A 25,697-nucleotide genomic window follows, 5' to 3' on the forward strand; every position below is an offset into this window, starting at 1 on the left:
TCTCTTTCTTATCCTAGTTTAAGGAGGCAGAATGGCCTCATTGGCCACAGTGGACTCAGCAGATTAGCATGGAGGCCTTTGGAAAGCACTCTGTAAGACTATCAGGTTAATTAAGAGACAGATTTCCTCAAGCTGCACAGGATCACACCGTGTGATTTCCAATCCTGTGTAATCCAGATTGAGCGTTTTCCCTCGTTAGCTCGGTTCAGCCTGGGTCACAAGGCTCAAATCACATTTCTCCATGCAGGTTTGCAGGTCAAGAGGAAGCCACTGCTAAACCATTTTAGCCACACTGGCATCACGGCACTGTGGCAAGATCTGTCTGTTCGTCCACAGCTATTATATGGATAACCATGAAATTTTGAGGAGGCATTCATGGTCCCCAGAGGATGAACCCTAATGACTAAACTTGATCTTACTCACTGAAAATTCGCCACTCATTTCATCTACAAGCATAAACTCTTGTACGGACATTCACGGTACCCAGATGATGCATCCTAATGGCTTTTCCTCTAGCACCAACATAAGGTTGACATTTGTGGAGTTCAATTTCTATCGGATGGATTTGCATGAATTTGGAACACACAGTCACGTTTCCCTCAGGATGAATTATAATAACTAATTAACTATAATAACTTTTTAACAAGCACAATCCTCTGGTCCAAAAGTTTAACACTCTGGTTGACTACATACATGCAAAATTATTCACACGCCCCTCAGCTGCACTTTATGATTACTGCTAATTAGCAGATGTTCCTGTGCTAACACACTAAAAGATGGTGAACATGGCGTACCTGCTACGCCTCAGAGAGCTCCTAGACTGGCTGTAGACTCGTAGTCTTGTTAAATTTAATACAAAAGCAGGTATGACAGTCAAGAAGGATCAACTGTGGCAGCTGTACCACTTTCACTTGAAATGAGGTAAAGATAATAAAGCATGCAGTGTGCAAGAGGCCGGTATAATTTTGCCATCTCACTCACTGACCTTTCATCAGCTTCGGCTGAAGTTTCTGCATGTGCTGTGTATGTGCACAACCATGCACACAAAATCTTTTTTCTATTTCAGGCCATTTTAGCCCGAAGCCTTGCAGCCGTCTCAGCTTGACAACTCATATGATGGAAGTCAAAAATAACAAATCTGCAGAATGAATTCAGCAGATGTATTACACCTTTCCCAAGCATCAGTGCAGGGCTGAGGGTGTTAGGAGAGAAATGAACTGTTAGAGTGGTGACATGCAGCCCATTTGACCGCATCTTGGAGCTTCTTATCCTCGGGTGGCATGACCCAGTTTACGCCCCTGGTGCCCCCCTGGTGAAACACTGTAATTTGTGGTGCTGGGAAATTACTGGAGCAGGGAGGCCTGGGAGACATAGTCAATTAGGCGGGGCTCCACCTGTCCGGTGGGGGCACTGCCAGCCACTGACTGACACCTTAAGCTTCGTCCCAAAAATGTGGGTTTTTCATAGCTTTTCAAAGGCTCCACTTCCACGTATCAGACATTGTTTTTCAGCTCAGCGTCCATTTAAATCTACAAGGATAGGTGAACAAGTGCGTACTTGAGGCAGATGGACACAGCATCCGGACCGCTGCGTCTTGCGCACCATCTGTTCCACCTGGCTAGGAAAACATCCACCGAGGACGGCTTAATATCGTGCAATGTGATTGGCCACAACTCAGAGCCGGGAGGGGCTGGAATCAGTGATACGAAACCACAAAGTATGATCAGGAAAAACAACACCGGGAGACATTTTAAGGGAGGAAAAAGTTATTACATATTTATTTATATTTTGATATACTTTTTACATATTTATTTGTAATTATAATATGTATCCGGAGCAGAGGGGAGGAGGAGCGAGGATGGAAGAAGGGCATGTTGAAGGAATGTCACTTGTTTTGTTTTTTTTTAACCCATTTAATTACAAGAGCATCATCATTATTAACTCAGTCAATGATATTCACAGTCCCATTAAACGAGCTACAACAAATATTTCCTAAAATATAGGCTGACATATAAAAGTAGCATTTTTTTAAACACTGTGGCGGATGTATACCTGGGGGAGGATGGGAGATGTCTGGGATGACTGAGTACTGCAACTATATAACAGACAGGCAGGATCAGGGGGAGGATTCTTATTGTGAAAGGTAGGCGTGTAAGAAAACACACCGAGAGTGAGGTGTACAATACACACGCATACACAACACACGCACAACAGTTTCTACACAGTCATCATGCTTCAACAGGACCTCATGTTAAGTCTTTTTTCGTCTATTTCAGCATCACATTATTAGAAACAACAACCACAAGTGGGTCAAAAACTGCAGAAGGCAGATTCCTTCAAAAAAAAAAAAGAAAAGCAATGAAACTCAGCAAAATGGGTTATCACTCTAAATGTAATAAAAAGTATTCTTGGAGCCACAGTGAAAATTCACGACAGACTTCATACACTTTTTGGGCCATCATCTCTCTGAGACGCTGGGCAAAGCATTAGCATTCCCATCCCATGGGTCTGTCACAGCCTTCGCAGCGAAAGTTGCCTCCTTCTCTCTAGACTACAAACCCCATTTTTCAAAACATGGTGTAAACAGAATCCCATGGAGAGTGTGCTGTTCTGGCCAAGAGTGCACGGCACTGCATACAAACTGGAGTCGATCCAGGGAGAGATACTGGCAGGCAACAGTGGCAACAGGCCTGGGTCAAACACACAGACCTGACTGTTCCCGTTCTATGCAATTAGGTACACTTGGTTAATCTTGTTGAATTCTTGAACAGAGTTTGGTAGTTTGTGACCCAGTGTTGTTGCTTTTATTGGTTACATACACGCATTCAAATGCACATAAATCATTTGAAATTACCATTTGTAAAATCTAAAAAAGGCAAAAAGAACTAAACAAAAGCAAATCAAATCCAGAGATTTGATCAAAGACCTGGTAGTTTGTGATTGGCTAACAGCAATAAGGCAGCAAAATAAAAGGAAGGACACTAAAACAGATTAAGAGCGAAAGACTCATTGTACAGGAAAAGAAAATGGTCTTTGGTGTTCTCTTGTGTAGAGAAAGAATGATAACAAATGATTTTTTAAAAAAACAGCAGTTTCTCTGATGCCCAGTCAATTTGTAACCCGTCTGAGTTTCCAAGAGGAAACACTTTCTTGTGGTAAACGTGAGCTAAGATCATGTGCACACTATGAATAATCCAACGTTTGAAAAAAAAAAAAAAAAAAAAAAAGTACATGACATTACTTCATCCACAGGTTGAAGAAATCCTGCACAGTGCAAATAATAAATGCCCCCAATATTGACTACAAGTAAAGAGGAAAGTTGTTTTTTTTTCATGGTTGTGCGACAGTATCATGCATCAGATCACCTAACATGAGACGACACAGGGAGGCAGCAGGGCTCTGTGTTTGGACTCCAAAGACTTGGTCCTTGAATATGCATACTGTAAAATGTTTCCTGAAGAAGTCTGCCAAACGCTTTGTCTATTTTGTGGGTCGTTTTTAGAACATCTGTAAGATATCAACCACTTAACACTCCGCTCTCGAGGATCACAAAACAGCCACTGATTGAAGGGTTGGGCAGGGGGGGGCTAGTCAATGGAGAACAGTGCTTGTGTTTCCAGTTAAATGGTGTTCCAGGTTATATGCTGTTTGCCTGCATCACTGTTATATACTGTGATAATAGCACCACTCCAACAGATAACACTGCCTTGATACGAATACGAGTAATCACAGAGGGTAACAGCGCGGGGGGTTGGGGGGCAGAGGTTGAACTAGTGTTGGCGACACTGTCAGAAGGACGATTCCTCATACAGTAGGTAAATGACAAAGTGCTGGCGAGGCTAATTCTTCCATGAGTGGACACTGATGGACAAGAGGACGAGGCTTCTGAGCGAGTGTTTCCTTGTGATCGGACATGAAGATGCGGGGCTGGACCTTGAATAAGAATTTCCTTGTGACCAAATCTGGAAGTTTTGGGGGCTTATGTGGGTTGGTCCTTCTGCAGAGCTGAGATGTCCAGGGGAGGAGGGGCCCGCCCGCTCCACTCCTTCAGCTGCCCGTCCTTGAAGAGGAGGTTGAGGGCGGGCAGGGGGACACCGGACTCGGCCGGGGGCTGACTGAGAGGGTTCGACACGCCGCTGTCCAGGTCAGAGGGCTGGATGCCGTCCTGCCAACACAGGGGCAAATGTCACAGAGCAGAACGCCAGGCAGAGCAGATGCTATGTGGTACAAGGATACACTTCTCTGGGAGATGTATATAAAAAAGGTCGGGAAAGGCGAAAAAATGGTAGATTTACAGTCTGAAAACATCCAAACACTAAATCCTGTAGCTGAGAATTTGTGTATAAAACATTCAGACAGGGGCAGAAATTTTATCTAAAACTACATATTTACCATGCCCTTTCACTTTCAATTAAATTGTTTTTTTGCAAATCAACACAATACCTCATTTTTATCTCAACCCCTCTCTCACATAACCTCGAGTTACTGCACTGAATTCCAACTGTGATAACTGCTTGTTTTGCATGTTTTTTCCTCACGTGTCATTCTCTGGTTTCTCCTTTCAGTAAAACACACACGCCTTTATGCTTTGTATGTTGATGCTCTGTGCTTCATCGTTCAATTAAATAAAACACTTTACTCCTCATATTCACCCTCCATTAGAAGCCTATTCTTCTGTGGCTCATCTCATGCTAACGGTATCTTTATGGGGTTGACAAATTTATTAAGATGCCTTCTACAGAAGCATTAACTGACTGGTGCAACAATAGTTTACTGTATTATCTAATCACAAAACAAAAGGTTTAATGAAAGAGCTGCCAGGAGCTGATAATTGTTTTAAGCTCATTATGTCAAAATCATGACTTTGTTATCTCATTATCTCAAGAGAAAAAATACACTTTAGTGCTGCTTGTATTTATAATTACACTGTTTTCTCATGTGAAGCAATATGTCCTAAAGATCACAGTTTAAATATCTCATTAAGTGAGCAAATTTATGTTTTTTTCCCCGCATTGGACTTCTCATTTTGACTAAAACCGACAAGTCCTGCCCAAAATCTCACAACACCAAACTGCACACGCTGTTGTGTCTAAACCAAATTAAACCAATAATTCTGATTTAATATGTTTCTAAATTATTCAGCAGTCTTGATGTTGAGTACTTCTAACAGACTCAATCTGTAAATTTAAACTGCTGATATTTTCACTGGACATTGGTATTCGTCTTTTCTGTGAGTATTCTCAAGTGGCGACTTGAAGAGACAGCAGAGCGTTTTTACCTGGAATGACTGAACGAAGCTCAGCACCTTCAGCGATAGCTTCCGGCTTGAGTGAAGCAGCTCTTGAAGGCTGGAAAAAAAAAAATGAATAAATAACAACAAAGCTAAAGTCTTGCACTGCTACAACACTTTTCTCCATGTTTTCAACAGAAGTGCCATTTTTGAGGTTGCTGGGTGGGTTCTTCTTTTCTTTCTTTACCTTTCATTGCTGCACAGTTTGTGCGAAGCGATTTTTCGACACACTTTGCGGTTGAGCTCGGAGCTGAAGAGGGGCATGCCGAAGCACAGTTCAAGAGGCACCCACTCATCTTCAGACGACAGAGCTGAAAGAAAGAGATTGTAACATACATTACAACATGAAACACATACCATTAACACAAACATGCTGGTTTTGAACCTGACGTGGGAGTTTGGTCACAATTTCCTAACCTCTTTCCCATCTTTACCAGGCCTTCAAACTCTAAAACAACTCTTCAAAGGTACTTGAAGATAAAAAGTAGACATACTATCTGTCTTTGCTTTGCCTTCCCCGTTGTTGTCTTCTGTCACAAGCTCAAAGGACTCAGTGCTGCCGTTGGTGTCCAGGCCTGCACCTAAATGGGTATCCCCTAGAAGAAAAGCGGCAAATGTTCATCAGCATTCAGGTTGTTTCTGGGAGACTGATCACAGCTGGATTACAGCTTGAATGCCCTTCAGTTAAAAGGCTTCATTCAACTTTTTAAAGAATTCTGAATAGATATCAGAAGTCTGTCAATTTAAATCAGCTGTTCACTGCTCTGTGGATGAATATCTAAGCAAAAATCTGTGATCGCTTACGTCAGCAAGATTCAATCAGTGAATCTCAAAGTAAAGGCTAACACTGTTCGATCCACGCCCATTAGCAAAAGGCTATCACAATGAGGGACACAATTATGCGGACAAACGGCATAATTAAACTGGACTGTGAGCAATCTTTATCTAATTTGCACCATTAGCGCCAATGGCCATCAGAGGCAAGGGCATTGTGACTAATTCAACTAAAGGTCCTGTCTCTCGAAATGCTCACGTACACACATTAGATTTAGCTCCCCTACCTCTGCACTCAGCACTGTCGCTGGCCCTGCGACGGTGCCTGTTGTTGGAGTTGAGCATGGTGACGTAGCCGCACTGGTGCTCCAGGTCCACCTGCTCCTTCAGCTTCTGCAGCGCCTTGTGCGTACACATGTTGGAGTAGGAGAACTCTGCGCAGGGAGGAGAGACACGACACAAGCGATGGGAGTGATGCCTCGAGTGCAGCACATGGATACTTCTATGACTATCTGCATAGCACAGCATTCATACAAAATGTGTTTCTCCAGAGGATGTGACATTCTGAAAGCAAATGTATTAAGGGGATGAGACTTAGGTGTTAAGCTTGACACACAAATTCACAAAGAAAAGGATTTCATAGGATTCGAGTCCTTTTTATGATGTTTGACGAGTTAAAACCCTCAAAGCCAAAAACTGAACATTTGAGTCACTGGAGAAAGCAGCACAGCTTGACTGAGGTTATGTTAATCATTTACGTACAACATGGCAGTGACAATGTACTAATATTGACATTACTAGTGTATGATTACAGTATAATCAGTTAATAAGTGAATCCTGTTCAGTGAAATAACGTTCCTCATAAGTCTTTGCATATTAAATCATTTACATCGGCTTTTCATGAGGACATGCATTTGCAAAACATATAGCGTGTGTGAATAATGTGAATTTACAGCTTTATCCACATATAATAACTCACCTGCTTTCAGATCTTCCTCATCAAAGGGGAACGGGATGTGAACTGTTTCTCCATGACCATGCATACCATGACCCTAAGGGTTACAAACACACACACACACACACACACACACACACACACACACACACACACACACACACACACGCACACATTTTACTTAATATGATACAGTTTATATATCCACACAGTGAGACTGAAAACACAGGAAGAGCAGATACATAACATTAAATGATGCAGTGTTCACAAGTGTGAGTGTGTTTACCTGGATTAGTACTGCAGAGTGTGTGAGGGCGTCGTTGAGCATGGTCAGCACGTTGGATGTAGGGACGACTCCGGGGTCGTGACCCCAGGAGGTGATCAACAACCTGTCGTAGACCTGAGCAGAGAAAAACAACACGTCAGCGAAGGATTCTTCCACAGCTGCTAATCACTGAATCCATCAGGACTCTGGTGTGATGGTGAACAGCATCAGCAGCTCATCACTCACCATACAGCAATGATGAACAATAAGGATGCTTTTCATATACTGTATATAGAGCTCCGAAAAGGAGGAATCAGCACCACACAAGTACAAAGAAATGCTTCAGTACCTCTGTCCGCTACAACAGTAATATCATTTATAAGTTTTTATACGTTATACATGATCTCAACAGCACTATTTATATTCGTTGTGGTTTAATCCAGCAAGTGGAAAGCAAAATTGAAGGAGAGGAAACGTCATTCAGACTGACATGCCGACTTGCTCACCTTCTGCCTCTCTGCTGCTGATTTAGTCACGACGATAAAAATGTTTTTCCCTACTGAGTCAGAGCTTTTCGGTGGAATTAAGGTGTTATTCTTTTCCGTTTTGTCATTTCTTTTCAGCTCTGAAAGTGCCCAAGGAGTTACCAGTGTGTTGTTACTACAGTTCGCTGTGAAGCAAAACGGTTTAAATGAATAAAATGAGAAGTAGACGACAAGTAGAAAAATATATGCTGCTATCTAAGTGACCCATTTACATGATATTATCCATCCTCCCCTGAAAACGTACTGCGTCAAACTCTCTTTTGTCCCGTCTCACATTCCCAGGATAGTTTAAAAATTCCAAGACCCCTGGGAAGCTTTTGAGGAGGAAAATGCAGGTGCACAGTGTGGCGTGACTGTGATTGTGATGCACCAGGTGCTTTGTCGAGAAATGAAGGCTGACGAGGGAAACGGCTTTGAATTTTACCTCCAGTGCACTGATTACCTGTTCCTCAAACTGAAGGGCAAGGGCAAAGTTTCAAAAGGGCAGGTGTCGAAGCAGAACGAACGGTCCAATCACTTCGAGCTCAAAGTATTGTTTTTCTTTTCACATGTGGGACTCTTCTTATCTGATTTCAAAGACATTTCTTTGCCTGTACAGTGTCTGTATTAACACACATTGACTTACTCAACCGTGTGCCTAAACTTGATTAATTATTACTTTGGACAAACCTGGAATATGTCCGGCAATTTGCGGAGCCTGGAGCCTTTGGAGAGCAGCAGAGACGGCGGGCCTTGGCCGGTCACATGGTACAGGTAAAGCTTGAACCAGATGGAGCTCACCTCGGGGATGGCCGGGCCAATGTGCTGCAGGGCAGCAACAAGCATGTACATATATGTAAGTGCACAGGAGCAGAACTAATGCATGCACATGTACAAATTCACAGGCGAGTTTCCCCCATTTAGTTTCTTACATAAACACACACACACATAAAAGTGACACATAACAGAGACAAAGGAGAAGAACTGTGTCTGTGTTGTTCTTCTGCTCGAGAAGCCAAAATTGAAGCTGCTATTAGAGATGTGAGCAGCAAACAAAGAAAGGAATTCACTGAATTCCACTTCACTGAGTCCCAGCAGTGTGCGAATAAACAGCAGCGTGAACGGCACAACAAGAGTTTAACTTCTTTCCCTCCGTCTCTCTGAGCTCAGCTAGAAGGCTGGACTGTGGCCAGCCAGAAGAATTACTCATGAGCCTTGCCTCCCTTCCTCTCTCTCCCTTTCCCTCCCTCTCTCTTTGTGTAGTTTTGTTGTCGGGGGCAACTGCAGGCTGGGCGCGCACAAAGCATTCGCACACAGTCCCAAATCACCCTGGGCGCACAAGTGTGTAGACACAGCAAGCAGGCAAACACGACCAAACATGGCACACACACATAAACTGTTGATGAAAATACAAACACACAACTCAAACACAGGCAACACTTAATCCAACATCCCACCAGGCTATATAGTATCCCCCTCTGTTCTCCCTCCCTCCAGACGTCATACCTGAGGCGTGCAGCTGCTGATGGGTCTGATCTCGTTGCTGAGCGGCGCCATCGAGACCAGCAGCTTGTAGTTCTTGTTGAGGACGCGGCTGCAGGTGGCCTGGTCCAGACCTAGCAGGCTCTCACAGCGCAACATATCCAACGGGAAACCTAGTTGAGGAGAAAAACAGGAACGATCACAACCTCCAGGAAAAATAGGCCAGAACAAAGTGTGATTCGGTGCATGCATGCAGTTCGCATTCTTGTGTCTTCTGTCACGTGACTGAATTATCCTCAAAGAAAAGTATATATCTCTTGAAGCAATAGCACAATATTTTGGCTCACTGTTTTGAGTCTGTATGCTAAGCTAAGATAACCAGCTGCTGGATACAGCCTTAGCGTAAATTTACAACACAGACATGAAAGTGGCATCGATCGTTCCATCTGACTCTCAGCAAAAAAGTGAATAAGCTTATATCCCCAAATGACCAACAATTCTTTTAAAAGAAGTTCATCTGCCAAGTGTGGATGAATCAGTAACTTGGTTGAAGAGCACTGGATCACATCCAGGAAGCACAGTAAAGATTCCCTCTGTCTTTATAGCCGTGGTGTTAAGAAGAGTGCTCTCTCCTAGGTGACTTGTAAAGGCCGTCCTCTCAAAGGACACAAGCGTCAACTTGCCCCCTAAATATAAATCTAAGAAGCAAGAAGTGAGAATGATTTGAGCACAATAAGCAGTGAGAAGAATGTTTTGTACAGAAGATTTGGATGTTAACTTTTATAATCTGATTATAATTTACCTGCATACTTTGCATCACAGTATGCCATTAACTCTCTAAGAGTCTAGTGTTCAGTGACGACCGAAAGCATTTATCAGTCGACATGCTGTCAATCAGAATTCAGCTGCCTGTTATCATGTGGTGCTGCACCGAAGAGTTGCAGCAAAGAAGAGTCTAGTCTGCTGAGAGATTTGTTGGCAAGATCAATTTTCCTCACTTCCTAAATGAACAATCATCAGGATCACCACTAGACTCTTGTATCATTGTGGGCTTAGTTTAGCTTCTGCCAGCAGGCTCTCAGTGCGCTCGCTCCTCAGCAGAGGCCTGGAGCAGCAGCTGAGGAGGAGGACTGAGAGATAAGACAATCAGAAGTGAGGCGCGCAGCCAAAACAAACAAACGGCATCTGGTGGCACAACGGTGGCTACATGGAAACCCAGAGCTTTGCTTTATAGTCATTCGAGGAATCGCTCTCTGCTGCTCCCCCTGGAGACACAAGTAGAACACTGCAGCTTTACTCTCACAGTAGGCCTGTGAATCAAGAAATATGTGCCCAAACTCAAGAGAAATATTCAGACACTGGCGAAACAGAGAGCCAAGAGCGACACAGAGATTTGCTAAAAGCAGCACAAATAGAAGATCCACTTCCTCTCTGTTGCTTCAATAAGATTTTCCAGCCGTATCCAGAACTTTTAGATGAAAATAACTTTCAATGGCCTCATTAATTATTGATTTTGCAAGACCACAGAACAAGTTTGAGTAGCTGCATGGGAGTCGTTTACACGCAGCTGTTTGCCCCAGCTGTGGTAGTGATAGCTCAGAATATCTTTTCAGAGATAGTGTGCAGATGCTTTTGTGCAGTCGAAAACAAAAGCGTTAAAGAGCTGCTGATTTACTGAAAATTATGCTCGGTTAACCCTCATCCGCCATTACTATTTTTTCACCTGAATCTCACACTGTTTTTAATGCTTACACAAACAGATACATTTCTCTTTTTCACTGGAAATAATGAACCATTTGTGCTTGGAATCATACACACATTAACACACACACACACACACCTTCCATCACGTTCACTCTGCACCGACACCTCCCCGCTCTCTTGAATTTCTGTCTGACTGATATTTGCAACTTTGAAAATGTTCTTGAAACAACGACTAGAAAACGTCAGCTGCATTTTTATCAGTGATGATGTCAGACAAAAACATGAGCTTCTATTCTATTAGTTTCCCCCTGAGGATGGGAAGGAACTTAAAACCAAAATCACATGGCAGCTATGTAATAATAGACAAAAACAAATCTCTTCTCTCCATGTATAGACATGTACAGGTGTATGACATCTTTATCTTGCATGTAGTTACAAATAAAGGGAATTACAAAGAAGGTGAAACTGTATATTTACCTATATTTGGGATATCAGGTCCCTGGTCCTGAGTGAGTTCTTTGTTGTAGCGCAGGAAAAGGATGGTATTTTTGAGGGTCAGAGCGTGGTCAAAGTAACGCTGAGCCTCACCCTCTGCTGTGCTCTCCACCTGGAGACGAAGAAACCAGGATAGATTAGAGTGTTAAAAATAAAATAATAAAATAAATCACGTTCTACGTGGATTTTGTATCCTTTGGTGTTTCGTGACAGAAGCTTTACTAAAAACTCTAGTAAATCTTTATTTTCTTTGTTTCCTCTGCCGGTCTCACCTTCTCCAACTCAGCCAGGAAGCTGTCCAGAGTCTCATCCGACAGCTTACCCACCTCAAACATGGTCACTGCATGACTCTTCAGATTCTGACAGAAGGACAAAGACACAGAAGAATCAAGTTGTACAGTCGATGTTTAATTTTTATTGTGATTAAGAGAATTCCATCTCTATTAAGCCTTTTAACACAGAGAATCTCTGTGTTCACATCCAGTTACTAACCGGAGACAGGTTGCCCATCATGAGGAAGGCTGTAAGGGTGGAGTCGAAGAGGAAGGCAATCCTCTTTGTGGGTGCAGCTGGGATGCTCAGGCTGCTTATGCTGGCTGTGTCTGCTACAGAGAAGTTACAGAACGTTAATGTATGTAACAGCACAACTGCCTTGCTGCATCATTCTTAAGTTTAGGATGTGAGCTTTTGAGTTTCTGAAAAATAAATGTATTTACAAGGACAAGCCCAAACCACGTCTCTTTCTCTTTTAATTTTAATTGATTATTAGCATGCAATTGTGGCTGATGAACAGCCACTTTGAAAATTTGATAGTCTTAACATGCATGACGAAGTTAAAATTAGACCAAAAATTAGACCATTTTAGACAAACGTTATTAATGTGAGAGTGACTTGTGGGTGGGTGTGTGTGTGTGTGTGTGTGTGTGTGGGGAAGAGGGACCTTGGTCTTCCAGACTGGTGGTGTCTGTGTCGGTGGCTGAGGAGCCTCCCTCCATGACAGGACTGCCCTGCTCCCAGGACAGCAGCATTTTCTGAGGGTCCATGGTGCTCCTACCGCAGACGACACAGTGATTGAAACAAAGAGCAGACTCACCACATCGAACCAAATGTAGTGGTTTATTAAGATCTGAGATTAGTTAATTTCAAGATTTTGAGAAATTTATTTTTCCTGATGAGGCAGATTTTGGACACCCCAAGAAAAATTACTCCCCAGATGAGAGTAGGTATCCTAAAATGTATATAGAAGGTTGAATCACTAAAAAAAAGCTTCCTTCAGTGTCCATTGTAAACTGAATTGGGAAGAAAATGCTTCTAAAAACATAAAATAATGCAAGTTAATGGGAGGGACAAGCATGGTTCAACACATGACAACACTGCCATGACAGGATGGAGGATGGTTGCTGCCCGCACAGCCAGCACATACTTGAGTCTGTTGACAGATGGGGCGTTCTTCCAGGTTGGGTGGAGCTGGTCCGAGCTGAACACCTGACCTTTCTTAACAGCGAAGCCGAGGCGGCAGTACATGGAAACTGCATTCTGATAAAACACAGTAAAAACACAAGACGTTGGATCCATCTCTGACATCATTAGTCTGACACTGTTCTACATCCTCAAACTGTGACCTGTTGGCAACAGACGACTTCCTGTATGATTGCCGCTGTAACATCAACTGAAAATGGCGATGGCTGCTCTTGCGTTCAAAAAGTCGATGCCCAAACCTTATGCTTACTGCGGACATTTCTATCACAGATTTTTGTTCTCCTTCAGAACTCCTGCAGTGAAAATAACTGTGTGTACAGGAATTTTAAATAAATACATTACAATACAAAATACATGCCCATGTTTTGAACGTTTTATTTATTGTGAGGGTCGAAACGAGCCTAAAATCTACCCGAATGCTCTTTTGGGTGATGCTCTTTTAATGCCCAACAGGATCTACAATACAGCCATTACTCCATGTGTGGTGACTCAAACTGACAAAAAAGATAGAAAAAAAGTAACACTGTGTATTTTCCACGAAACTGCTGGCTGTTTTTTTCATTACTTACTATTAATTTATACAGTCATCAACTTGCTATGCCATTAAATCTTTTATTCAGACTGAACAGGTCGCCTCAGTTAAGTATGGAGAGCTTGATTGCTTTCTAAACTTTAATGCCCCGGTAGTGCAAGCTGAGGTCAACTCTCAGCCACCCTCTTATCATATCAAAAGAATTTTTTTTTTCAAGTTACTGAGGCCATGAGGTAGTCATTACACAAGAGATAGTTAAACTCAAGCCACAATGGGAAAAGTTCTACACAAAGGAGACCTCTCAGACATCTCAATCATCTCTGAAGTTGCAGGGTTTTCTCCTGGAGAATCGCTGCCTTCAGCCGCTTCTCTTAAGTGCTGCTTTTCAGCGGCGAGAATGAGATGAGACCGAGGAACAGGGGGAGTTCAGCTCTTCACACTGGAGGTCATAACACTGAGATGGAGTTTGGCTCCGTGTCGGATCGAGAGTGAATAGGAAACTGGGGAAAACTGGGTCAAACGTGAGCACCGATTCAACTGGAATGGTGCTGCTCAGCCCTCTGATAGAGTCATGGGGCATGATGAATATAATCTGAAACAACTGAGTGTGTGTGTGTGTGTGTGTGTCACAGTCTACCTCTCAGGTGTGCGCCTGTGTGAGGAAGTATCTAGAATGAAACTGTGCAGAAATATCTACTTGCTAGGCCACATAATATCTTTGCTTCTCTCTCAATTTGCACACCATTTCATTGGAAATGCCTACAAAAACAACAACAAACAGCAATGCCAATAAGTAAAATCCATATATATATATAACACATTTCCAGCACAAAAAATGAATAACAACGTAACTTTGGAAAGCAAATTCAAAGAAACAAGGAATATTATTGAAAAATAGTTTTAATTTCTCAGATGTGATGTCAAACTTAAATCTCAATATTCCAAAACGTACATTCGCAAAAAAAAATATTTTTTGTTTTCTCTTTCTACTGCTACACTGTGTGCCTTCAAGCATACAGAGAGGGCAAATAGCATGTCTCAAAACCACAGAAAATTACCTCCCAGTGTGTCAGCATCAATTCTGAAAGGGGGGCCTCATTTCCCAGATCTACCATTTTTCCTCCCTCTTGTGAAAAACAATACTTTAGTCTATACATTACAATTGGACATTCTGCAGCAAGTGGATACTCACCTTCACTAAGTCCAAGTCGATCTCCAACACATTTGCCAGCTGGGAGGCACAGGGGGAGGAAGGATGAGGAGTGGAGGGAGAAAAGAAAACAGGACTTGGTTAAAAAGTTGATCTACAAATACACACAGGCATATTACACTCAATGAAAAAAGCAGGCGAGGACAGTAAAACACATATCTAAAGGTTACCTCTGCTACGTTTGTCTGCTCATCAATGGACACAAAGATTTTGTAGAGAAGCGTTTCAAAGTAATCGCCCTGGACGCGGTTCATGACAAAGCCTTCCAGCGGGGGGACTGCAAGACAAAAAAAGTGAGGAATTAATGTGAACATATTCCCTCAGACATTTAATTTGGGTTTTTTTTGCAATCAATTATTTATCACTACCTTCTTTTTAAATACTGTATGTATATGTAATGACACTCGAAGGCATTGTTTTAGATCAGGCCATTACCCATAATGCTCGCTTACAGTGTTTTGTCAAGGTAATCGCTGAGGGGACGATAACAGCAGCATGTTTAAACACACACACGCACACATGCGTGCACACACACACATGCACAGATGTACCTGAGATGCAGCTGTCATCAGATATGGGAACATCCAAGTAGATGAAGCCCCGGTTGTACAAGCCTGGAATACAAAACAAACACACAGTAATAAAGAATAACTGACATAATTGGCATAATATCCATTAATATCGTAGTTGCCACGTTCACAAAAACAAATCTTATGATGCGAACTATCTTGTTATTAAACTACTTCTGTGTAGAACAGAAAATTGTACATACGAGAGCGGCAGAAAAAATTCAAGCCAATCAAATGTCATTTAAACAGCTACTTGTATTCAAATTGCTCTGCGTCTCTTGCATTTAATTGCATTTGTTCCCACTCAGTCAGCAGCACTCCAGAGGCAGAGGTTCATCACTGTCAAACTGTGCTCTAATTAACATTTAAACTGCATGGACACATCCTCATTCCCTGTGCTTCATCTTTGAAATTCAAACCAGCACGTTGATGAAAGACATTAGTGTCAGCATCCATGTTCTTCCACGTTTCTTGTGTTCTATATTAAAATCCCATTACTATAAAGCTTTGTAGGTTAGTTCATGCTTTACCAGTAGGCAGATATAAAACAGTGTTTCCCATACATTGATGTATTTGCGGCGGCCCGACTGTTGTTTTACGACTGGCAGAATTCCTGAATAGAATCAATCTGGAGTTGATGAATGGTTAGTCTCAACATCCGGACCCAACTCTTCAAATAAGTTATTGGCAAGCATGTAAGGAGCCTAGCTACTATGGATAACTGTGGTTAAGTGAGCCATCATTTGCAAAGGCCAGATTTTGACGGGTGTCAAAGACAAAAGACTCACACTTATTTGACACAAAGTGAAGCAATGGAGCACTTCATGTATTTTGTAATTTTTATGACACAAATATATTCAATAATAGTAGATCTACTGATGCTGTTGCCATAAGGAAACAGCCCTGGAGGCAACCTGTATCCGTAATTCCTGTTGAAACAGGATTGAAAAGTAGGACAAAATGCAAGAGGAGACTAGACCAGAATCCATTCTGAAAGGATTTGTGCACACACTGGGTCGGGGGTTGGACACCCAAGATGCAATGTTCCACTTTAAAGCATTTGGATAGCACTTTTTTTTATAACAGCTCTGGGGGGTCAAACCGCCAACTCTGCAATTAGTGGACAACCTGCTCTACCTCCTGAGCGACAGCCACCCCATAACGATGTGAAAGTAAAGGTCTTTCATTCAGACCTGCTGTTTTCAAACGTTTAGACCACCTCAATTTACATACAGGATGGGGACGGAATATTCTAAACATCTAAAAAGGCAATAAACAGGTATTAAAGAAATAAACATGTTATTATTTCGATTAATAGAAAATAGGATGTTAGCATCGTTTATAATTTGATGCATGCAGAAACTGTTGCTTTCAAAGGGAACATAACATGTGACGCACAGTATACTCACTTAAGACCACATTGTACTCCACTGATCCAGCCAGCTGTGGACCAGAATCTATCATCTTGTCAATGGCTTTCTTCTCTGCTGGAGAACAGATCTGTAATCGCACAAATCAAGCACACACGTACATGTGGGTTTGTTTCCATGCATGTCAAAACAGTAGTAAGTCCATTCTCTGGGAGAATGAATACATTTGCATATAATACTGTGTGTTTTTTCGTGTGGAAGGGAGAAGAAGTGCTGGGAATTTGGCACGCACTTATTTTTAGTCAGGTGAAATCTCCATGTGCAGTGCAGGGGCTCATGGGATGAACAATTGTAGCTTTGTGGGTAACGTGCATGAATTTCAATGACAGCTCAGGGTAAAAAAAAATAAATAAAAATCACGCTGACACATACCATTCTCTCACTTATTTTGAGGGTAAATGATACACGCAGTGTACATAAAAGGCTTTTTGACAAAAAAGTTTCCCCTGTCCTCTCTCCTCCCACCGTGTCCGTATGATCCATCCCAGCCCGCAGCCACTAACTAGAATTATCTCCTTGCAGTTGTGTGTCTCTGCCAGCCAGTCAAATTGCGTTTAACAGCCATGCCATGACTCATATGCGTAGAGAAGCTGACCTTTGGCCTTTTGGATATAAAATGTCATCACTTCAAATGTGTTTTGTGAGGTCACAGTGAACTTTGACCACCAAAAAGAGTTAATTCTTGAGTCCAAGTAAACATTTGTCCCACTCTGAACTGAAATGTGGAAAAGCAAAGCTCTTTTCTCACCCTGATGTCGTCCTCGGTGATGTAGCCTGTCTGTGCCACCCACCACGGCTCAACAGAGATTTCCACTGGTTTGGCGGGCAGCAGGTCCCGCGCCGACTTCCTCCGGAAGAATTTCTGACAAAGTAGACAGACGGGGAGGCAGGTGAGGTGCGATCAAGTGACTAAAATCTAATAAAGATTACTGCTATGTGCTGATATTGTGATTTTGAAGGGAATGATGGAGAATATTTCCAAAATATGCAGAACATTATCTGTTAGTGGTGTTTCAGCTTGAGTGTGCAACATTTTATGGCTATTATGGTTGCATTTATGAGGATGTGTCCGCATACTGAGTACTGCTATGCAGTTTGTTGTTGGCTGGTCTGAAGGAGATAAAGCTGGAATAAATATTCAGTTTTCACATTAAATGTACGAACATGAACACATCTATGAACTTAATGATTGAGGTTTTGATCATTTCAAAAATAAGGAACAAGTCTTACTTTGGAAGACCTGCACTGGTTCATCAGGTCAATGTACTGGTTTCTCCCAATGCCAAGCAGCCGCAGGCCTGTGAGAAGATGAGAAATTAGCAAGTAAAACTCAATCATGCCTGAGTAACTGACCATGAACTTATAATCACTGCACATTAACGCTGCGGCAAATATATCTGCAGCTGCAAAAGCGTCTCTGCCATTTTTCAATTACAGCCTCTGAGGCTTTACAAACTAGAATTACCACCTTGCGGTCGTATGCCTCCGCCAACCAGTCAAGTTGCAGTTTACATGCATGTCTGTCCAGAGTCATATAATAATCACGGGTGCGGAGGCATAAAAAAATGAGAGACAATTACAGCAAGAGGGAAAGTTTGAGAACTACTTTTTCCTGTATATTTCCAACTTCATATTGGAGAGATACTTCAGAGTAAGAAAAACCTTAAGAAGAGGTAACAGTGACTCATCCAAACTCTGCTGAGGGAGTAAGTCCACACAAATACCCAAACACCTTCTCTGAGACAATCCTCTGACACACACACACAAAAGCGAAAGCACTACTAAACCATCTACACAGGCTTCTCTGAGAATACACGTATACACGTAATTAAATTGACATTTATATACTGGGCCTTACAGCAACTTGGCCTTTACAGTGGAAAGGTATGTAAATTTGGGCTCCAAATCACACCGTGTCACCTCCTCTAGCCTATGATGCACTGGTCTGGAAGGGCCAAAGCAAAATGTGCCAGGACGGCTGCCAATTCAAACAGGGACCAGTAGGGGATGTTCACATTTTGGCCTCCTAACGCAGCAGAAACCTGCACACGCATCATGCCGTTACACCGAGACACAGACACAACACACAAACATCCTCCCATGTAAAACTCTGTCTCACCGACTCTCCATCCACCCACTTCTGCATGACACACTTCCAAAGCTCCTCCAGGGAGATTAGAGGAGAGAGGCCCCTGCGAGCACGGCGGCCTGCCGGCAGCCTTCTGCCTCCTCAGCATGGAGGTCCTGTACTGCCAGGACTCAGTCACTCACAAGCCAACACCAAAGCCTGTTTCACAAAGAATGCCACAACTACCCCGACACTCTGGCTGCTTTGATGCAAACTTAATCTGCTTTTGCAATAATAGCTGAAGGAGACAGCTCTTCAGTGATTCAGTAACACACTGGAAAAGACGCTGTTTTGTTTTTGCAGAATTTTGATTTACTATGAAGTGGGATTTATAACAGTCAATCCAAAAACCACTTGGCCAGTGCTCTGTTTGGGTTATGGGAATACAAAGAAATGCTCTATGTTTATTAGTAATGCTACTCAGCGTCTTTTGAAAACATTTGAAGCATGAAAACATCTCATCAAACATCGAAACCAGTGCGGGATTTGGTTGTTATTCAAGAGAAGGAGTAGTGGGCTTTCCTCGCATCCCTTCAGTATTTGAAAACGACAAAACAGAAACAAATCAGAAACACTTGGAAAAAAACAGATTCATCTGTTAAGAAATCTGGATAAACAACAGACATCCACAACACCTGCCAAAAGGCTTCATCAACACAAACAAAGAACTTCTCGAACTTCCTAAAAACCATTTAGACACATTTGAACTTATGTTTTAATCAATTATTTTGCCAAAGCTTCAGATTGCTTGTTTTGTCTGACCAACAGTCCAAAACCCAACGATTTTCATTTTTATAGTGATATGAAACACAGAAAAGCAGAGAATCCTCACAGCGGAGAAGCTCGAACCAGTAAATGTAAAAGTGTAAACAACTGATCAAAACCGTTGCCAGTTAACTTTGTCAATCGAATAATCTATTGTTTCAGATCTAGTTTCATTAAAGTGTTGAAAAACTGATGTGCACAATGAATAATACAACAATGTCATATGTCCCTTAAAGACATTCAGTTTAAAGTTTAAAGTGTCCCTCCAATGACTTCATGACCCTAATTCAAATCCCTTAGCTTCCTGAGAAAAACTTTGCATCTTCACAGTGTTACTGTTCTAGCACCACATATACTGTCAGGCCTTTAAAAACAAGAAACAGAGAGAGAGAGACCAGAGAGGCAGAGAAAGCAGGAGTGGGAGGTACACAGAACCCCAGTAAAGTTGTTTCAACAGTGTGGGAGGGATGGGGGGGTAAAAACAAAACAAAAAAAGAAAAACTCACAGTCGGCAGCAGTGAAGTTGGGCAAGGAATCGTAACTCTTCTCACTGTTCATAATATCCTGGAGGTGCAAAAAAGAAAGGAGAAAGGGAAAAGAAGAATTAAACTCATTTTTCCTCTCACCATTTCTACATCCCCCTGCCTCTGATTAATAACAGGATTAGCAGATCTGGGCGGCCGTGCTAATTTCTACTCCCCATTTTCATTAAGTTCTTAAAACGGATTATCAGAATGTGACATAGCCTTTGGCAATTTAGCGGCCACAATTAAAGCTCAGTTAGGTTTGGTTTAGCATGCATAGGAAAGAGGGTGAAGCCTTTTTAAGTGTGAGCTGAAAACTAAATGCTTTGTCTTTATTCACGTTTATATGTTAAGTCCTAAAAAAAGAACACTGGGCACATTAGTCATGTCTGTTCTGATGAAATGGGAAGTATGCTAAATGTGGAGCAATCAAATGTGGCACCCAGCATCTGTGCTGTAGCAGTAATGCAAATACATCTGAGGGCATCATGCAAAGAAATTACACAATCAATATATCTGTAATCAGCTTCAAGTGCAACAAAACAGATTACAGGTGCATTACTTTCATTTAGAAATCAGAATTATTATACGTAGTATGGATTACTTTTCAGAAGCAATGCTCCCAGCCATGAAAAGTCACAGGCTCAGTAACCTAATTGAGAATGTCAGAAGTCAAGGAGAACCCAGCTGTTCAAAGTCTCCCGACAGACTGGTTCTCCGTGAGCCCGGATGTGCCAGCCTCAAACAACACACTGAGCTTTATCGGCGAGAGCGAGCCGTCACGCAGACCAAGCCCAAACTGACTGCAGAGCAAACAGCAAAGATTTTCTCTGGCTGTGTTCGTCCTGTGATCAGTCCTTCGTGTCTCCCTGAGCTGGTACACGAGGCTTCAGCAGACACTGACTGACACCTAGTGCCTGACTGATGGTGAATCCATCAGCAGAAGAAAACACATTCCACCACGTGATCTTCTAAAACCACATAATATTTTATACACTAACTGAATATATCTTGTATTTAAATGCACTCACTCCATGGTGAGGTAATGTATGCCATGTCACTATCATTTCCCTCTCTGTTTATCACATGCAAGTGAGATGTAAGTTCAAGTGCATGACTCACTCATGCTGGCGAGTGACACACACAGGTTGGTGTAGCTAAACAAAAGAGTATATTTTTAGTAGATCCCCTCAGGTGCACCATATAATAATGAAAATTTACATTATCCACGTAAGAAAGAACACATTACACGTGACAGCGCTCCGATCCTTCTTATTATATAGGGTTCTTGGACTGCCTGTTTTGTCGGAAACTGTTGTTTCTGCAGTGGTTTCCAGGGATGCTAAAATTGAAGACATTGTTCAATTTTAAATTAAGAGAGACATTTCCAAACCAATTAGAGAATCTTTGCCGCCGCACAATAAGAATTCCTGCTCTGCGCCTTTGAGTCTGCCCAGCTCATTGTTCCGAAGGCACAGATGAAATTACGAAATCACCATGTTATTGTCTTGGGTTTAGGACGGTTGCGATGCTACACATCTGAATCAAGCTGAGCTTTTCAGATAGATGCTCAGGTGTATGAGAAGCTGCTTACTGAGATAGAATGATAAAAGAAAATAGGGCGAAGCTTAGCCTTCCCACTCGAAATGCTGCATCTTCCCTATTCTGTTGTGCAGTGCAGCAGAAGTTGCTTACCTCCATGATTCCGATGTAATACGAGAATGGAGTGACCCGCAGCCCTTTGACCATGATGTCTGACAGGTGGTAGGGGTACAGCATCAGGTGGTCCCTGCTGTACTTCAGGAGCTCCTCATAATACTTGCGCTCATCCTTTCTCACGTGGCGCACTGCTCATAAAACACACACAGCAGTCAGGTCACAGCCAGAGGTGACTGTTCATACAGGAACACTTCTTAAATCTATACCAGATCAATCAAGGTTAAAAAGGGAGTACTAATCCTGAACAAGCTCCAGGAGCTCACAAACGTGGTTATTATTTCACAGCTATTTAGAGATAATTCAGCACTACTTTTAGTGCCATATTAACTAACTGGTAATACAATCACTTTCTTGATTACTGAAGACAGGTAGGCCTCAGGATAGTGTCAGTATCACTAAATCTGCTTTACCTGTTCATGCACAGTGTACCAATCAAGTATTACTGTAATCTCAGCAGAACCATGTACCAGAGATTCAATATGTTAGTTGCAGGCTGACCTGGCCTGGTGAAGCTACAATTCACACTGAACTACCAAGTTTCTGACAGACCTAGCTAAAGCTAACACTGTCAAAATAATTAGATTTATTTGACCATTGACCAAAACAGGATGCATTGCTACGCTGTTGTACTAGAATGCACTCCTTTTAGCTAAATGATAAACTGCACACCGAGCGTGCTTTCAGCCAGTCCTGAGACATACTGACACATCTTATTCTTGAGCTATAAAATGCAAGAGGATTGATCCGCCCTTTGTCTTTAAATCTCGCACCTCATCGTGATATGCCCTAGAGTGCCAGGTGTGTGTTTAGCACTGGTGTGAGGAAAGAAAACTTGCTCACCTAGGTTATTGCGGAATCGCAGCTGGTTGCGGATGCTGTACAGCAGGACATGCTTCTCATACTCGCGCTGAGAGTTCCCCAAACTCTGCAGAGGAAAAAATACAGAACACAGGTGAGGACCATGGCTGGATTAACCTGCGAGGTGGCAAAATGAGCTACTGGGCCCCATTTAATCCCACTTTCCTCTGACTGATTGGGCAATATGTATCATTTGTGAGTGCTGCAACTCTACTCTTGATATTGTGCTATTTCCAAACAAATCTTCTAAGAATGCACAGATTGAACACATCAGATGGGTGCCAGCACCAATACTGACCTTACCAGAAGGATCAGGTACATTAAGTTCAGTCTCTTTATCAGTGTCATTATAAAATTCACTGTTTTTGCCATCAGTTACTGCATATTTATTCAGTGACAGCAGGCCACGGTCTCAGTTTTCAGCCCCACAGCAGTCTCTGTCTACTGGAACTTACATGCACACAGTGAGGAATATAGAGTTTCATTTCAAGAGGAAACAACACTGATACCAGATCTACATTACAAAGAAAAACTTGGAAACGTGGTACATCCCTTCGATTTTAAAATTACATTAGCACAAGCCAACTGACACACAATAATTGTGGAGATCTGGGGCCCCTGGTCGGTTGCCCACTTTTTGTGGTTGGTAATCCACCTTTGGTGACGATGCACTGGGATGCAGGCAGCTTAAAACAGCAGCACAAAGCTACTGTAGAGACATACACCCGCCTCCACTTCACCACGACATGTTGGCGTAAAGGTTTATGCAAGAGGACGGATTTATGTAGACTATTAAAAGTCAAACAGCCTTTTTTCGACACTGTATGTCTATCACACATCGTGCACAAAGGTGTGAATGCAATATCTGCAGGTGACATCCACGCGCTAAGATCATGTGGCGCCATTTATCAAACAATCAGTCATGTGATGCCAGTGAAGTTAAGCTGAGGCAGCGTCGCTTCTATGGCTGTAATGTAACGACGGTCCGTTATGGCTTCGGCTCAGCGGTGGGAGCCCTGCAGAGGAGGTTAGCGAGCTGTGCGACCCTGACAGCTGCCTACATGACAGAGAGCACGGCGGTGACATTGACCGCTTCGCCCCCACAGGACACAGCGGTGCTTCCTTCTCAACCTGCCCCACGGACACGTCAAGACACAGTACCTGTTTGACATTAGCTGGGAGCTTGTTCCACGGATAATTCTGCCTGATGTGAAATTCCACGTCCGTGTTCATCGCTAGCTAGCTAGCTGGCTACAAGCAGAATCCCTCGAGACGATCGGAAACGGGCTCTCGGGCAAGTCCACGGTGACTTTACCCCCCCGACACCCAACAACCGAGCGAGGCGTCCCCCGGTTTGAAGAGATGTTTTATCCGGTGATTATTTTCCTTTGCAAGAAACGGACACTTCCTTGTTGTATTTTCGAACAAGCCGTTCGTCACGCTCGTGGCCACATTCGTCACTTCCTGTCGAGGCGTGACCGTGGATGTGAATGGAGCTCGAGAGCGAGGAGACAAATCAGAAGTGATGGGATTATAATAAACCTCATCAGTGTCATGGGGAATAATGTCCCGCCTCAGATAATTGCGTTTATTGTTATAATTATCATTATTATTATTATTATCAAGACACGCACAGGCATCCACAGCGTACAGAGCAGTCACAGGAGGATTAACCTGCTTCTGGCCCACAGGGCAACAATGAGCTGCAGGGCAAGCAGACGGATGTATGATATGATGTGTTTTTTCTTATTATCAATAAATATAATGGAAAGACAACGGTGTGTTAGCCCATGTGCTCAGAGGAATAACATATTGTATATCAGGCTTTGGATTATTTGTTCAGTTTGTCTGGAGTGATATTAACCTGGCCCCCAATTTATTGTGTTATTATTTGATTGAACCAAAAATGTATTTAGGAATGCAAAAAGGAATTTCCAGTTTATGTAGGAATTGCTAATATAGAGATTATTTTTGAAACTTTCAAGGTCAGTTTCAAGTTCATCTTTATTTCTTCACTGACAACACATGATTATGATCACGATCATAATAAAGTCTGTAATAAAGCTATATTGAAATAAATCTTTAAAGAAATGTTTTTGTGGAATCTCAGTTATTATTGCTACACAATACCAAAGCAAACATAAACCATTCACAGTCCTGCAGAACAGAAATGTATTTTTCATTTGGTTTCTCAAATAGCTTTCACTTTCAGGCCTGAGCTATGGGTGGATTTAAATAAAAGCCCCCAAAGCCATGATTAGATTTCCTGCAGTCAGAGTATCACTGGATCAAGAAAGTGAGGTTTTTACATGGTAAGGTAAACTGAGAGTGGGAAATTCTAATCTTCATGCCTCACCTCAACCTCAATGTTTTTTTTTAAGAAACTGACATTTGTCAGATTTTTAGCTTTGCCCCCTGAAGGAGCCTGTCGTGCACACCGTGACCTATGAGCATGTAGCTGTCACTTGGTAACTGGCAACAGAGTGTAGGATTTCACTGTGTGACAAAGTCCATCAAAGCTTCGTGTGCTCACATGTCATGATGTCTTACTTGCTGACAGCTCACCTTCTTGCAGCTATGTTATTCAATCTGTCCAGATGTAACCCCAGTTCCTTGTCATGTGCTGCAAAACAAACATGACAATATTTCATCTCACTGCCTCAAGAGCTGCAAGAAGTGTAAGTATGTAATAAGGCCACCCTGTGAGATAAAGCTATGACAACTTACACATATCAACTGTGAGGAAAAGGAGTCTTTAAATGCCTCAGAACCATATCTGTCTCCAGGTTCCACTTTATCATTCAGCAAGGTATGAGGATCTGTTGCTTGTTGTTAAATCCTGCAAACTCTGAAAGGAGAATTCAGTAATTTTCTACAAATGACTGTCTGTGTGCTGGAAACAACAAAAAAGAACTCAAGTCACCGCTTATAATGAAGAAAAACTTGACTTCTATAAAATACAAAACATATTGAAATACACTGAAAGTTAAATAG

General features: G+C 42.3%; 1 protein-coding gene across 2 annotated transcripts; it reads right to left on the bottom strand.

The window, feature by feature from the left end:
• Positions 1-1,764: 1,764 nt before the first annotated feature.
• On the bottom strand, positions 1,765-24,142 carry fam91a1 (family with sequence similarity 91 member A1). 2 transcript variants are annotated; one of them, XM_041955131.1, is made up of 24 exons: positions 23,865-24,142; positions 22,686-22,770; positions 21,822-21,973; positions 20,109-20,166; positions 17,940-18,007; positions 17,458-17,571; positions 16,689-16,779; positions 15,262-15,324; positions 14,881-14,987; positions 14,693-14,731; positions 12,913-13,025; positions 12,430-12,539; positions 11,982-12,091; positions 11,762-11,848; positions 11,472-11,601; positions 9,315-9,463; positions 8,499-8,633; positions 7,306-7,419; positions 7,044-7,116; positions 6,352-6,498; positions 5,785-5,886; positions 5,478-5,601; positions 5,279-5,348; positions 1,765-4,165 (listed from the first exon to the last, which is right to left on the bottom strand). In XM_041955131.1, the coding sequence occupies exons 1-24, from the start codon at positions 23,934-23,936 to the stop codon at positions 3,980-3,982; spliced, it is 2,499 nt and encodes an 832-aa protein (XP_041811065.1). In that variant the 5' UTR covers positions 23,937-24,142; the 3' UTR covers positions 1,765-3,979. The 2 variants fall into 2 exon arrangements, with proteins under 2 accessions (XP_041811065.1, XP_041811064.1); XM_041955130.1 differs by having other exon boundaries at positions 11,982-12,094.
• Positions 24,143-25,697: the final 1,555 nt, after the last annotated feature.

The sequence above is a fragment of the Chelmon rostratus genome, chromosome 16, assembly GCF_017976325.1.
Source record: "Chelmon rostratus isolate fCheRos1 chromosome 16, fCheRos1.pri, whole genome shotgun sequence".
In the NCBI taxonomy this organism is placed as follows: Eukaryota; Metazoa; Chordata; class Actinopteri; order Chaetodontiformes; family Chaetodontidae; genus Chelmon; species Chelmon rostratus.